Source organism: Myotis daubentonii, chromosome 2, assembly GCF_963259705.1.
Source record: "Myotis daubentonii chromosome 2, mMyoDau2.1, whole genome shotgun sequence".
In the NCBI taxonomy this organism is placed as follows: domain Eukaryota; kingdom Metazoa; phylum Chordata; class Mammalia; order Chiroptera; family Vespertilionidae; genus Myotis; species Myotis daubentonii.
Window position 1 is genome coordinate 183,268,567 of NC_081841.1, and position 16,940 is coordinate 183,285,506.

Below are 16,940 nucleotides of genomic sequence, written 5' to 3' on the forward strand. Positions count from 1 at the left end.
TTTAGGTTCAAAATTCCAGTTGGTTGTGTCTCTTTTTTGCATTGACTTCCAGATCTCTGTTGCCTTATGATGATAATTGGTAGCCACAAATTCTGAGCCTCTTTTGGCACCTATTGCTTTGAGTCTTACTCTGAACAGTTCTCAGTTTTAGCAAAGTCATCTCTTTAAACGGATCTTAATAGCTTGTTCATGAGTTAATATAACATAAGAACTTATTATTTACCAAAGTCTAGTAATGAAGCAATTTCAGAAACAGCAGGTCAAATGCTAGGGCATTGTTGCCTGTGTTTTTCGTGTTAGATCCAAGAAACTAATGCCAATTCCAATGTTATGAAACTTTCCATAGTGTCTTCTTCAAGGATTCTCATAGTTTACATCTTACATAAAGGTCTTTAATCCATTTTGAGTTCATTTTTGCATATGGTGTAAGGTAAGGGTCCAACATCTTTTGTATGTGGACTTCCAGTTTTCTCTACATCATTTGGTAAACAGACAGTCACTTGCCTTTTATGCAGTTTTGACACCTTTTGTCAAAGACTGACCCTATATGCCAGGGTTTATTTCTGGATTCTCTTGCTGTTCGATTGATTTATATGTCTGTCTTTATGTCAGTACAATGCAACTTTAATTTTTGTAGCTTTGTAATATGTTTTGAAATCATGAAGTATGAGGCCTCCAACTTAGTTTGTTTTCTTTAGGATTGTTTTGGCTGTTTGGGGTCCCTTGAAAGTCCCTATGAATTTTAGAACATTCTTTCTATGACTGCAGAAAATCCATTGAAATTTTGATGGAGATTACACTGAATCTGTTGATTACTTTGAATAGTATGGACATGTTTAACAATATTAAGTCTTCTAATCCACACTATTAAGTCTTCAACTTCACAGGATGTCTTTTCATTTATTTATATCTCCTATGATTTCTTTCACCAATGTTTTACAGTTTTCAGTGTAGAAGTCTTCACCTCCTTGGTTAAATTTATTCCTAAGTATTTTGTTCTTTGTGACATTATCATAAATAGGATTTTTTTCTATGGTGACGGTTTTGACCTCTGTAAAGTCTTTGCGCATGTTGACCACAACCTCCTTTTTGAAACACTTGAACCTTTTGGATTTGATGACAAACACATTCCAGCCTTTCCTCCTACCTCTTGGGCTGTGACTTCTTATTCCCATTTCAGGCTCTTCCTCATTGGCTCCTGTGATTCAGGGAACTATTCTTCCTTTGGTAAACTAGTGATTTCTAAGGGTTTTAAATTATCATCTGCATGGTGATTTTTTGCTCCTCTTCAATATCTATTTCAGCACAGATAGTTCACCTCCCCTTTAATCCTTACATATACTTGTAGACATCATCTCTAATATAGCTCCCAGGCATCTATCTCATAGAAAATATGACCAACCCCCATCACTTAAAAGAAAACAAGTGAACAAAACCCATACTCCTTTCTTCTCTTGTATTCTCTGTCATGGAACACCTTGGGCAATCTGGAAACCTGGGTAACATCCTTGTCTCCTGCCTTTTCTCATCTCCTATATCTAGTCACCAAATCCTATCCTCTGTTTTCCCTCCTCTCTATGAAATCACTCCTTTGTGTTCCCCCATCTCTATATCCTTTATTGAGCTATAATCACTGTCTGCCTCAGAAATTGGTCCTCCTATCTTCAGCCTAAGTGTCCTTCAGTCCATTTTACACACTGAAGCTAGAATGTAGGGGACATTATGTCACTCTTTGGCTTAAATACCCTCAGCATAATATCTAAATGCTTAATGCTGCTCACATTAATTTCATCTGCTTGTCCAAGCTTATTTTCCCAGCTCATCATTTTCTTCTTTGTTCTATACTTTACTCACAGTGAAATTCTAGTGGCCTCTAAAAAAGTCACCGTGCTGTTTCCTGCCTAAAGAAAAAGCTTGTTGTTCCTTTCATCTTAAGTACCTTTCCTCATGCCACCTTCTTCCAACCCCTTTCACCTGGATAGGCATTATTCAACCTTCAGATTTCAGTCTGTGCCATACTTGTGAGAAAACATCTCTGATTTCATAGTCTATGCTGGATATGTTGCCTATGTGCTCCTCAAGCCTCTCGTAGTATCTGTTTACTTGTTACTTTCTCCCAGAAGCTCCCAAGCTATTTTAAGGCAGGAACAATGAATGTTCCTTGCCCCTAACACAATATATGAAGCACAGTATTCAGACCTGAAGTTTACAGAATGGGGAGTAATATGCCAACTATGAAAGGAATACTTCAGACCATCTCAGCCTCATGCCATTACATATTTGAATCATTCAAGCCTCCTCCCCCACATCCCACACTAGTTCCTGGCTCTTCCTCATTGGCTCCTATGACTAAGTTATATTTTGTACAATTGGCTGTCAAGAAGCCAAATATAACACTAAGTTATATTTTGATCAGAATTTGACCTCCAGTCTATATACCCACAGAGAGGGGGTATGTTGATTCACAAATGTAAGCATCTCATGCGCTCTATTTTCTAGATATGCATTTCATAATGAATGAATGAACTGATCAGGTAGTATGGCATCTTTCAGTGAGGACACTGGTTTAGAGTTTGATGGCCCATGTTATCCCAACTTAGGCATTTACAGATAATGTGAATTTGGGCAAGGAGTTTACTTCCCTAAGTGTTAGTTTCCGTGTCTTTAATATTTAGAATTAAATTCAATAATTTAATATGAAGTACCTTGCATATGGTAGTTTTCAATCGGTAATATTTATTATTGTAGCAGTTACATCACTCTCTTTTATGTTACATTAGTTTGAGTTCACTAATGAGAGATGGACAAAGTACTGAGAATAATGACAGCTCCACTCAGATCAGGTGATAGAAACCAGTGCTTAGCTGAGTGGTATACTCCGGCAACACCCTGTCTCCTTGACATTGCCCTAACTCTGGAATGACTTCAATATCGGATACAAGATAGAGATGAAAATGTAAGCCCCCAGATAAGGCTAAAGAGAAAAATTAATCTGGAGCTCATATTTTTAAAAGAAATATAATTTTTTTATTTAAAAATTATTCAATAAGTGAGAGAAGCTTCTTTAGCTATTCTCCCACCCCACCAATATGCAGTGGACATCATTAAAGGCCAAACATCATCAAATTTGAATCAGGATTCAAATGAGATGATACAGAGCTGGGGAGACAGTTTTAATTTCAGAGCTTTGAATTTAATCCAAACAGACTATCAATAGTTCCCTTTTCAATCATTCTTTCCCTGAGGCTTTTCTATGGGTTCCTCCCCCTCATAGTTCAATGAATTTTATACTGCTTAAAAGAAAATGCGTTATATCTGCCTTGCACTGAATTTATAAGAATAAAGCTTCAAAAATTCTCTTCATTTTCAAAGTCTGCAAAACTCTACCTACATTCCCCAGTATTATTCCAACATCACTGAACATCAATATCATTATGTCCTCCTATTGTTCAGAGTATAGTATTAAGTCAAGGGTTTTTTTAGCCTCCATACAAACTAATCTGGCTTCTTGACAGCAAATTATACATTCACTAACAATCCTGTTCTTAGTCAATGTTCTGATCTTATGTAGAAAACCATTATCTTTTATCTATCATCTATCTATCTATTATATCCAGGTCCAGAATGGGTTTTGGGGATGCTGAAAATAGAAGCATGGCCTCTATTTAATTAGCTATGAAGTCATGTAAATTATGGCCACTATGAACTGATTGCTGCTGTTGTATATTACTACTAGGAATAGATTGCATCTCATATTCAACACATAGGGAAATCAATAGATGAATTTTACATGGACATTATTTACATTATTTATTTTGAAGAGTTACAAAGGAAAAGCTATAGCAGTGACCATTAAGGCACAATTCTGGTGATATCTTGGAGAGGGGGATGTTGGGAATAGGTACTAATGTCAGAACCATTCAAAATTCATCCCCAAGAAGCTCTTTTATTTTCCCCTGAATTCCATATTAAATTTTTTCCCTCTATAAAAATGCTTTTATTAAGTAATATGTAATTCAATGTTGCTTCTTTTTCCTGAAAGGAAGGCATAGATGAAGAGACATCAGAGTTTCAGCGTTAGGGAAGCTGAGCTGTCACATAGAATTTGCAGAAACCCAACTGCAGGTATTAAAGTTGGCATTTTAGTTAGCACATCTAGTCTTATGATGGGTAAACACACAATTCCCTTTTGGCTTCCTGTAGTGGTAAAAAGGGCTGCTGGCTCTATAGTTTCTCTTGAAAAGCCCTAGAGGATAGCAGTCCCTGGTTGGAAACCACTGTCTTAAAGGGCAAGGAGGTGACATCAGAAAATAATGGGAAATATATATATACTAGAGGTCCGGTGCACAAAAATTTGTGCACTTGAAGGGGGGTGGAAGGGGGTCCCTCAGCCCGGCCTGTGCCCTCTCACAGTCTGGGACGCCTCGGGGGATGACCACCTGCTGGCTTAGGCCTGCTCCCCAGGGGATTAGGCCTAAACTGGCAATCAGACTTTCCTCTGGCAGCCCAGCAGCCCTCGGGGGATGTCCACTTGCCAGCAGGGAGCAGACATCTGCAGTCGGACATCCTTAGCACTGCTGAGGAGGCAGGAGAGGCTCCCACCACCACTGCTGTACTGGCAGCCATCAGCCTAGCTTGTGGCTGAGCAGAGCTCCTCCCATGTGAGAGTGCCCTGACCACCAGAGGGCAGCTCCTGCATTGAGCATCTGCCCCCTGGTGGTCAGTGTGTGTCATAGTGACCAGTCATTCCCAGTCGTTCTGTTGTTAGGGTCAGTGTGCATATTACCCTTTTACTATATAGGATAGAAGCCTGGTGCACGGGTGGGGGCCTGCTGGTTTGCCCTGAAGGGTGCCCCGGATCAGGGTGGGGGTCCCGCTGGGGTGCCTGGTCAGCCTGGGTGAGGGGCTGATGGCTGTTTGCAGCTGGTCACACCCCCTTCAGGGTGGGGGTCCCCACTGGGGTGCCTGGCCAGTCTGGATGAGGGGCTGAGGGCCATTTTCAGGCTGGCCAGCAACTGAAGCTCCTAGCCTCTCCTTTTTTTCTTCTTTTTTTTATTCTGGGATTTATTTACCTTCTATAATTGAAACTTTGTTGCTGTCCTTCTCGCTCCAGCTCTGAGGCCGCGGCTGGCTATAAGCAGGTATCTGGGGTTTGTTTGGCTTCTATAATTGAAACTTTGTTGCTTTTGGAGCTGTTGCTTTCAGAGCTCAGAGCTGGGCCGCAGGCAGGGAACCTTGGCTTCCTCCATCACTGGAGCAAGCAAGCCTCCTGCTCGCTTCAGCTGCGTGGCTGCCGGCCACCATCTCTGTTGGCAGTTAATTTGCATATCTTGCTGATTAGCCAATGGGAAGCAGAGCAGAGGTACAGTTAATTACCCTTTTTATCTTTTATTAGATAGGATATCTATATCTATCTATCTATCTATCTATCTATCTATCTATATATATATACATATATATATAGAGAGAGAGAGAGAGAGAGAGAGAGAGCGCATCATGTTTCTACTTAAGGAGAATACTATTCTACAAGTCCACCAACAACTGATCAGTAGACCATAATTGCCCTTGGGGAACTTCTCCCTGAAAGGTTTGGTGTCCTTTGACACTTGGCCACCTGACTTTATCACTTTTCTGACTCTGGATTTGGCCACATTACTCCCAGTTTATCACCATGTTACAGATAGTCATAATCCATGTTCTTTCCCTTAATTTCATATCGGAAATGTTTTCCTAGATTTATTCTTCACTTATTTCTTCTTTTCCTTTCTAATTCCTTCACTGTACCATTTAGCTTTCTACCATGATCTCCCATTTTGCCCATGTTCAGGGACATATTTCCTTTCCCCAAGTGTGAGAACTTGTTTTCTCTTTCTAATAGCTCTGTTTAATAGCTCATATTTCACTTCTCCATTTTAGAGGTACTTGCTTCTATTACTATTGAAAAATGTCTAAGAACTAAGATTTATAATTTAACACAATTGTTTTTAATAAACAATCATAATAAAATAGATTAAAAGTCTCTAGAGGCCTGGCTAACATGTTAATATGCAGCAGGCATTTGATGTCTGTGTCTAAGGAGGATCCTTTCTCCAGAGGTCACTGAGAGAAGAGCTGCCTTGGGCAGCATCTGTCATTATGTGGAGTGAATGGTAAGCATTTTAGCTCTTACAGTCTGCAACTGTCCTAACTCCAGTAGCTCTGATTAGGTCATCTGCTTTTCAAGGAGAAACACAGAACTATTTTGGATAGTTTTAATGATTGGGTTGCTTAATTCATCTTCATTACTCAGAAAACTGACTCTTACATCAATAGTTATTTCATAAATATAATGATGTCTCTGTCATCTAAAATATCATTATTTATAAACAGGTAATTAAAAGTCCTGTGAGTGAGCCTTCACATAAGGCATGACTCCTGTTTGACATCTACACAGCTTTAGCTCAACTCAATATAGTGCGGAGGCTAAGAGCCTGGGGTTTTGATCCAAATCGCCTGGGTTCAAATCCTAACTCTGCCACTTATTAGCACTGAGCTCTCAACAAATGTTACTGGAGGAATATAAACCTGTAGACTAGTTGGTGGAAAGAATAAAAGATGAAATAAAAGTTAGAACTGAACAGAGAGGCTTTGGAATACTATATAGTGCTTTCTGGAATTTCAAACATTAAGAAAATCAAGTGCTATTTTCACATTTCCCCCTTCCTATTTTCTATCTGGGAATAGTAAAAATAGAGTATATACATTTAAATCCTTAAGGGTTGTCCTGCACATGAAAAACTAAACAAATATTTCAGGTAACATTTTTATTGAAGATCTAAATGAAGTCATAAAATTCAGTCTAAAGTTTCAGGTATCCACGTCATTATGAGCATAAAAGTGGATGCATGTGGATAGATGTGTGTGAATGTATTCTTGAAATTATGTAAATGAGCCTTACCTCAAAGACCAAGATAAAAGGAAATAAAGAAAACCAAGGATATAAAAAATGACATAATATTTAAAAACTAGTAAAAACAGCCCATAGTTAGTTTGGCTCAGTGGATAGAGCATGAACCTGTGGACTAAAGGATTCCAGGATCCATTCTGGTTGAGGGCTCATGCCTGGGTTGCAGGGTTGGTCCCCAGTAGGGGGCATGCAGGAGGCAGCTGGTCAATGATTCTCTCTCATCATTGATGTTTCTATCTCTCTCTCCTTCTCCTTTCCTCTCTGAAATCAATAAAAATATATTTTAAAAAAACACACACAAAAAATAATGAAAACACAAAGTACTCTTATACAAAAACTAGAGGCCCGGTGCATGAAAATTCATGCACTAGAAGGGGGGTTCCTCAGCCCAGCCTGCCCCCTCTCACAGTCTGGGAGCCCTAAGGGGCGGGAGGCAACTCGGTGATCAGGGGAAGGCAATACCCCCATCACACCTCTGCTGCTGCCACTGCCGGCAGCACAAGCCTTGGCCAGCCCTGCTTGCCTGAGCTTCAGTTAGTGGGGGGTGCAGGAGGACCCGAGGCCCCCAGCGGAGTGAGGGGACTCCAGTGGCAGGTGTGCAGAGCAGGGGGCCCAGCCCCTGCTGTAGGTGCCGCCATCTTGTGAGGGTGTGACAGCCAATTTGCATATTACCTCTTCATTATATAGGATACAAGAAAGTGAATCAAGTACATTTTAGTTTACTGTAACAATATTTGACCCACAGCAATTTAATGAGTATTCTATATAATAAAAGAGAAACATGCAAATTAGCCATCCCTCCGCTACACTCAAGCCATGCCCACAAGCCAATCCTAGTGACTATGCAAATTATCAGACAAAGATGGAGGTTAATTTGCATACACCGGTGCCAAGAACCCCAGGAGGTGACAGCGGCCTTGGCCGCAGGCTCCCGGGGCTTTTGCCGGCCCTGGGAGGCGAGGCCGTAGCCACGCCGGTGGGTTCCCAGTACTTCTGCCGGTCGGGGAGGCATGGCCACCAGGGCCTAGCCACACCTGCAGACTCCCGGGACGTAGTCGGCAGACCTGGCAGAGCAGGAGACCACTGGACATGGAGCAGAGCGAGAGAGAGGGCAGCTTGGAAGGCACAGCTCCCTCTGTCACCCCAGCTTCCTCATCACAGCTGTGGAAACTGACAGCAGGGAGGAGGAAGTCCCACCCCCACAGAATCAGCCAGAATCAGCCATTGGTCAGACAGCTCTCAGTGGCCTGATAGCCAGGACTCTCATTCACCTGTATCTCAGACTGTGACAGTAGAGAGGTGGGACTATGTCTAAAGGACAACTGTTGATACAACATAGCTCTGCAGCCGAAAGATGCCGGCAGTATCGACAGAAAGTGTCTGCACAGCAGCGTGCGTCTGATCTTGAAAGAAGGCAGTGACTGCGACAGGATGTATCTGAACACCAGCTACTGGAAAAATGTTGCTCTGATGCCGAAAAACACCAGCGTTATTGACAGAAAATGTCTAAAGACCAATGTGCCTTTGAAGTTGAAAGAAGGCAGTGGCGACGACAGAATATGTTGAGAGAATAGTCATCAACAAGTACTACCAATACCGGTAGGAACTGCCTTCTCAGTGAAAATGGAGTACATGAGGATGCAATCCTCGGACATAGTTGTGGTGGAATAATTATTTGATGTGAATTTTGCCTATCACTGAATTTCTTGGATGAAAAACCATCTGATGGGAAATTTACTTGGTGTTGTAGCAAAGGGAAAGTCTGTCCAAATGATATACATTTTCCAGATTACCCAGCATATTTAAAAATATTAATGACAAACAAAGATTCTGACAGTAAAAATTTCATGGAAAATATTCATTCCATAAATAGTTCTTTTGTTTTTGCTTCCATGGGTGCAAATATTGCATCGCCATCAGGATATGGGCCATACTGTTTTAGAATACACAGACAAGTTTATCACTGTACTGGAACTTTACACCCTTTGGATGGTGTTTCTCGAAAGTTTGCTCAACTCTATATTTGGATACAGCCAAAGCTATGAGTAAAAGATTAGCAATGCCAGAAAACCAGGGCTGCTCAGAAAGACTCATGATCAACATCAACAACCTCATGCATGAAATAAATGAATTAACAAAATCGTACAAGATGCTACATGAGGTAGAAAAGGAAGCCCAATCTGAAGCAGCAGCAAAAGGTATTGCTCCCACAGAAATAACAATGGTGATTAAATACGATCGTAACAATCACCAAGTAGATATAATCCTCCCCGTGTAACCAAGGTGGCTGTCATATTCAGAAACGAAGATAGAGAACCTCCTTTTGAAAGGGACTTGCTCATTCATTGTAAACCAGATCCCAATAATCCAAATGCCACTAAAATGAAACAAATCAATATCCTGTTTCCTACATTGGATGCAATGACATATCCTATTCTTTTTTCACATGGTGAAAAAGGCTGGGGAGCAGATATTGCATTAAGACTCAGAGACAACAGTGTAATTGACAATAATACTAGACAAAATGTAAGGACACGAGTCACACAAATGCAGTATTACAGATTTCATCTCTCTGTGTGGGACACGTTCAATCCTATTTTAAATGCAGGAAAATTAACTCAACAGTTTATCATGGATTCTTATTCAAAAATGAAGGCCAATCAGATAAATTTCATCAAAGCAAATCAATCTAAGTTGAGAGTTGAAAAATATAGTGGTTTGATGTATTATCTCAAATCTAGATCTGAAAAGGACAATGTGCCAATTGGTAAAATGATAATACGTCCATCATCTTTTGAGGGTAGTCCCAGAAATATGCAGCAGCGATATCAGGATGCTATGGCAACTGTAATGAGGTACGGCAAGCCCGATTTATTCATAACCATGACATGCAACTCCAAATGGGCAGATATTGCAAACAATTTACAATGCTGGCAAAAAGTTGAAACAGACCTAACTTGGTAGCCAGAGTTTTTAATATTAAGCTGAACGCTCTTTTAAATTATATCTGTAAATTCCATTTATTTGACAAAGTAATAGCTAAAATTCATGTCACTGAATTTCAGAAATGTCGACTGCCTCACACTCACATATTATTGATATTAGTTAGTCCAAATTACATTTTTCTAATTAATTCCCTTTCAATGTGCATGAATTTCATGCACTGGGCTACTAGTCAAGTATAAAATTAATAGATGAATTTAATAGAAATGTAATTTCAGTCCAATTATGGCTAAAAACAGTGTGAAAAGTACTAATACAATTAGATTTTGGTATTTTACTTATGATTTGGATTTCCAATGCTCAAATATATCTAAATATTCAAAGAATATACTCCAAATTGTAGACTAGCACAAATGGATAATCAACTTTGAAGTATAGAATTTCCAGAAAAACAAAGTATCACTAATACCTAGTGAATGATTAAATAAAACTTACTAGATATCAGTGATACTTTGATAAAACAAATGATACATTCTCAAAGCAAAGCGCCATACAGTTTATTTAAATGGGCATCTTTACATCCATTTTTTTCTTTATTGACAACCCTTAGTTAAAACATAGGCTTTGGAGATGTAAAGAAGAGTTGTAAGATGAAATGCCTTAATGTAACTTTCAGATATGAAAATGGCAACAACAGAATTTAAATAGATTATGTCTCTGCTTTGTTAAAAATAGACAACTCAGATGCAATTTGAAAATTCTGATGGTGGAGGGCCTCCTAGATCTAGATAGGATTTGTTTTAGAGACTTGGTACTCTTTGGTAGCATCTCTATAATTCTTGCAGTGTTGGGGAGGATAATGCAAGAATATCTGTTCCAGTGTCCTTCTCTCCCACCCACTCTCCTTCTGAAAGGGTCTTTCACAGAGCCAGATATTCAAGCAAAGTATCCTCCATGTAACAGAAACTATGAGAATGGTTGATCATACCTATAATCTTTCTGCCGTCAATAACATAACCTTCATACATTTTCATTTTCATTTTTGGGGGATATAATTTTCATTGCCATAACATCCAATCTGTTTTCATACTTAACTGGGCACAGTTGATCATTTATTCATTCCATTTTTTATAATCACCATGGGTACCCAGACTAAATCCTCTTTTAGTATCTATAGGCAAGGCAAGTTGATGTTTAATATTTTTATGATGATCAAGAGTATCACATATAATTATGCAAAAAGGCAACTTGGCTTTGACACATTTCATTTTCAGACAACCTTCATTTAATGGCAGAAGGAGAATAGTCTTCAAGTCCAATTTACTACACTATATCAATCTTACCCTTACTCATAATAATAATGTAAAAATGTTCCTAGGATAATTATAGAGCAATAGAAAATTTCCTTTGCTGATAACAAATAAAATTAAAAATATTTTTGCCAACTTAGACTGCTGTAATTATTCAAAATCTATATTTTTACTTTGAAGTTTGAACTGCTTTAATATTACCTGTAAACACATGTTTTAAGATTCCCCCATATATTACTTACTTGTTTAAGCTTCTTTAGATCTTCATCAAGTTCTAAGTTGTCCAAAATAACAGCAACAAACAAACTCAGGAGGATCTATAAAATGGTTAAATAACAATGAAAAAACCCACATGCTATAAGTATCAAAATATTATCTATATATGATATAAAATATCTGCCTAAAATATACACCATATAGAATGCATTAAATGAAAATAAACATGTAGTTGTGAATCACTGCATAGGTATTTTAAAGAATTTATCCCAAATACATTAAAGGAAATAATCAATATAAATATTAATTTGCTTATGAAGCCAATTTAAAATGGAAATTAACTAAAAGGTTTTTTTTATAACTCAATGATCCCACTTCTGAGACCATATCCAAAGAAAATAATCTGAAGTACTCATGGCATTTTTATTTGCAAGAGTGCTTGATAGAGTTGTTTATAAAAATGAAATATTGGAAATAATATCTAACCTTACATAAACAGTCAATACAATTAATAGAGATCTCTATCATAGGATTCATGCAGCCATTAAAAATTTTCATTGTGGTAGCTAGTCTTGCAGAAGTCTCCCTGGTGTTCACACTTTTGTGAGTCTTCGTTGTCACACGCTTGTGAGTCCCCATCATGATGAATGCGGCTGGTATGTGTAAGCAACAGGAAATGGAAATGAGCGTTTGTGGTAAGAGACACTGTGGGTTTTACCTTGCTCTCTCTCTCACCCACTCTGGTAGAAGCCAAGTGCTGCGTCATGAAGACACTTAAGGGCCCTATGGAGAGGCCCATGGGGTGATGAGCTGAGGCGTCTTGCCGACAGCCACAAGTGACTCATCTTAGAAGTGGATACTCCAGCCTCACTGAAGCCTGCAGGCCCAGCCAACATCTGCACTAGGAACTCATCTGACACTCAGAATTAGAAACACCAGCTAAACCTGTCTCAGATTCTTGGCCTGCAGAAACTGCATGAGATAATAAATGTGTATTGTGATGGAAGCTCTTAAGTTGTTCATGATTTGTTATATAGCAATAGACAACTAATGCACTCATAAATTTTTATTAGTGTTTAAAAAATGCTTATACTACAATACTAGGTAAGAGTATATATGGTGGAAGTACAACCATGTACAAAAAGAAATAGAGAAAAGGCTAGAAGGTTCTTTAGAGATGTTCTTTAGAGATGCCTTTGTGAAAAGTGATTTTTTTCTCTTTTCTTTGTATTACATCATATTTTCCAAATTTTAAAAAAGGCATATACTTCTTTTGGAATGGGTAAATAAGGTAAAAGAAAGAAAACAACAAAAATGCACCATTTAAAAAAATATTTTAATTTCTAGTCCTTTTTCAACTTGGACTTCTAAAATTCCACATTCATTTGATAATCTTTTTTATTCCTAATTTATATTCTTCCTTTCAGTTTCCCTCTTAACAAATTATTTCCACATATGTTTTTGTTTGTTCGTTAATCTTCACTGAAGGATATATTTTCCATTGACTTTTAGAGAGAGTAGAAGGGAGGGAGGGGGAGAGAGAGAGAGGGACAGAGAGAGACAGAGGAATATTGATGTGAGAGAGACACATTGATTGGTTGTCTCCCAAATTCACCCTGACCAGGCTGGGGATGGAACCTATAATCCAAGTAGGGGCCCTTGACCTGGAATTGAGCCTGCACCACAGTGGCCAAGGCTCCACTTATTAATATTAGACAGTTAATCATGAAGGTAAGAAAGTTAAGGCAACTTAGTCATCATGATTTTTAAGTATCATAGAGGTTATTATGTATAAGTTAATGGCTAGCTATTTTCCAAGTTTAATCTACACTAATAAAAGACAAACATGCAAATTGACCATACCTTCACTACGCCTTAAGCCACGCCCACCAGCCAATCAGAGTGGCTATACGCAAATTAACCCAACCAAGATGGCGGCCGGCAGCCATGGGCCTGGAGCAAGCAGGAGGCTCGGTTGCCTCAATGATGGAGGAAGCCAAGCTTCTCGCCTGTTGCAGAGGCTCTAAGCTCCACTCAAGGCAACAAAGTTTCAATTATAGAAGGTAAATAAACCCCAGATACCTGCTTTCAGCCGACCGTGGCCATGGAGCTGGAGCCTTGGGTTGCGCCTAGTGATGGAGGAAGCCAAGCCCTGGCCAGCTCTGAGCTCCACTCCAGGCTACAAAGTTTCAATTATAGAAGGTAAATAAATCCCAGAAAAAAAGAAAAAAAGGAAAAAAGGAGAGGCTGGGAGCTTCCGTTCCTGGGGAGGCTTGGCCAGCCTAAAAATGGCCCTCAGCCCCTCACACAGACTGGCCAGGCATCCCAGAGGGAACCCCCCACCCTAAAGGGTGTCTGACCAGCCTGAAAACAGCCATCAGCCTCTCACCCAGGCTGGCCAGGCGCTCAGTGGGGACCTCCACCTGAAGGGGTGTGACCAGCTGCAAACTTCCATCAGCCCCTCACCCAGGATGGCCAAGCACCCCAGTGGCACTCCTGTGGGGACCCCAACCCTGAAGGGCAAACCAGCCGGCCCCCACCCATGCACCAGGCCTCTATCCTATATAATAAAAGGGTAATATGCAAACTGACCCTAACAGCAGAAAGACTGGGAATGACTGGTCACTATGACACACACTGACCACCATGGGGCAGACGCTCAATGCAGGAGCTGCCCTCTGGTGGTCAGTGTAGACCCACAGGGGGAGCTCTGCTCAGCTACAAGTCAGGCTGCCGGCTGCCAGTACAGTGGTGGTTGTGGGAGCCACTCCCACCTCCTCAGCAGCGCTAAGGATGTCCGACTGCAGCTTAGGCCTGCTCCCCACTGGCAAGTGGACATCCCCCGAGGGCTCCCGGGTTACCAGAGGGATGTCTGATTGCCAGCTTAGGCCCAATGCCCCGGGGAGTGGGCCTAAGCCAGCAGGTGGTCATCCCCCGAGGGGTCCCAGACTGCGAGAGGGCACAGGCTGGGCTGAGGGACCCCCCGACCCCAAGTGCACAAATTTTTGTGCACTGGGCCTCTAGTGAAAATATAACAAGGAAAAAGAAGCCTCTAAAACATTATTACATTTTGACAGGATATGCTTGGCTTGGGACAAGTACCAGTATCCTTCCTTTTCATTGCATGTCCTTTGGGATTTTACCAGAACTTAAAGAAGATACAGAATAGATTTTTACTGATCTTCCCATGTCTGCCACACTATGGGCATCTGGGCACAGATACATTCAGGCTTACTCTAAACGAGCCATTATACTCTAAACTGAACATTATATAGTTCACTCCAAGTTTAGCTCCCTTCCCATGACCTTGATGTTTATCTTGATGTTATCATGACAAGTAACAGCAGAGGAAGAGTCTACCTTTCTTGCCAACCTCGCCCAAGATTCAGAGATGTCCACCTCAAGGTCTTTTGGGAGTATGACTGTCTCACACCACTTCTATCACTCATTGGCACTTGGGCAGACTCTGTGTTCTAATTTAACCAATTTTCCTATCTTTCCAGTGAAAGGACAAAAAAAAAATCTAAAAAATAAAAAAATTCCCTGATGAAAAAAGGGAAAGCAACTGCTTCCCCTTTCAGAGCACTTCCTTAGAAACCTTTGTCCTTGTAAATTCTTCCCCTGTCTCTTCGAGATGTATACAAATCCTTTTTAAAATTCTAAACAAGCCTCTTCTTTTTTACAACCCAGGAATAGCACCCCTAGGGGGTGTGTAATTTAGTTACTTGGCCCCACCTCTTACAAAACTACCCAACTTGTCATGGAGAAATTGGCTTTTTCCTTTGGATAAAGGCAATTAGCTACCACAGATGACCACCCCAATTACTGGGGGGAATTTACAGGGAACTGTATTTGACGAATGGTTCTGCAGAGTCTTTTTACTTGAGGACTATTGTTTCCATCTTGAGAACATGGATGTAATGTGGGGATATGTATAAAAGGGTGAGTTACTTTCTGTCTTTGCAATCTCTTAGCGGGTTGCCTGTGATGCCCATAGCAGCCTGGTTTAGTGCTCATCCAATAATAGAATTGTTTTCTTTCTCATCTGCTTAGGTGGAGAGATTTTCCGGATTGGCAGATTTTATTTTTAATTATTTCCCCAACACCAGACAGATGGCAGGCTACTTAAGGACAGTGAGGTTAGGCTATTCGATTAAATTCTACAGGCATTTGATTGGACTCCACTGATGTGCCAGACATTGCCTGGCCAGGAAAATAAACGTAATATTACACTCACCATGATGAAGTTCACAATTGAATTAAGTGGACGTAGGCTGGAAGCCTGGTAGAAAAGAGCATTGTGGTTGGGGACCTCGGTTAGCAGATAGGCTCTACCAGCTACAAGCTATGTGGCTCAACAAATTGCAGCTACTGTATTTTCATTTAACTCTCACCAGCACTGGTATAGTCTATATAAAAATATGTGGACATAAACATAGATATTGGAAACTAAAATAATTTTCTTGCTATTTCTACAAATGAACTTAATTTAGTCCATAAGCCCTCCATTTGCACTGAGAGCTGAAAACGGAATCTTGCTAGATCCCATTTCGTCCTGTAATACTCAGTTACATTGGAATAAATGTTCCTTTTCTATCTAGGGCTGATTTAAAGTCAAGGATGTGATTGTCAGCAGCACCTCGTCTTCTGTGGCCATGTGGCCTTTCCTCTGTCACACTTCAGGGGAAGCCATGGTGCTTGTTTTGGGGACTCTGGGCTTTCTCGCTGCTGAATTAGTCACTACCTCAGCTCCTACAGCCCTTGCTAAGATCTCTGATTCTTAGTGACACTCCTTGTTAGTTTTAGTTTCCTCAGGCTCCAGTAACAAATTGCACAAGCTTGGTGGCCTGAAACAACATGTTCTTTGACTGTTCTGGAGGCCAGAAGTCCATAAACAAGTTGTCAGCTGGACGTGCTCCCTGCAAAGGCTGCAGGGGAGGATCCTTCTTGGCCTCCTCCAGCTTCTGGTGGCTCCAGGTGTCCTTGGCTTATGGCTGCATCACTCCAATCTCTGCCCCTGTCTTAATGTGGCCTTCTCTTTCTCCCTATATCTTGTGCTTACCTGGTATATATCTCTTATAAGGACACTTGTCATTGGATTTAGGGCTCACCTGGATAATCCAGGATGATGTAACCTTAAGACACTTAACTTAATTACATCTGTAAAGACCATTTTTCCAAATAAGGTCACAATCAAAGGTTCTTCAGTTAGGACATGGGCATATCTTTTGGGGGCCACCACTCAACCCCTTCAGCTCTCCATCTGGTTTCTGGCTTGGGCCGTAGTTCCTTCAATGGTGTTGTTCCTATATACTGACTCTCCACTCCCAAGGAAGTTTGGAAGTTCTACCATTCCAGGAAGGAAGTATGGGAGACTTGTTCTTAGGGGATCTTTTAGGTCCTCTCTCTACCTAGACCTCTCGGGCAGCTACCTAACTCTGTCCAGGCTCCCCCTTGTCTATGTGGGTCCCCCAGCGAGGCTATTTCCCCCCAGGTTCAGACAAGAAGTGGGTACAAGACAAATC

At 40.6% G+C, this 16,940-nt stretch overlaps 1 protein-coding gene across 4 annotated transcripts in view; it reads right to left on the reverse strand.

Moving 5' to 3' along the window:
- The window catches only part of NALCN (sodium leak channel, non-selective), a 308,079-nt gene that overhangs the window by 104,074 nt on the left and 187,065 nt on the right, over positions 1-16,940 (reverse strand). For 3 of the 4 annotated variants that reach the window (XM_059685057.1, XM_059685053.1, XM_059685054.1), the window contains exon 15: positions 11,442-11,516. The exons of the other annotated variant lie outside the window; for it this stretch is intronic. In XM_059685057.1, coding sequence (XP_059541040.1) covers positions 11,442-11,516 — 75 coding nt within the window. The remainder of the gene's footprint in view (positions 1-11,441; positions 11,517-16,940) is intronic. 4 annotated transcript variants of the gene reach the window in all.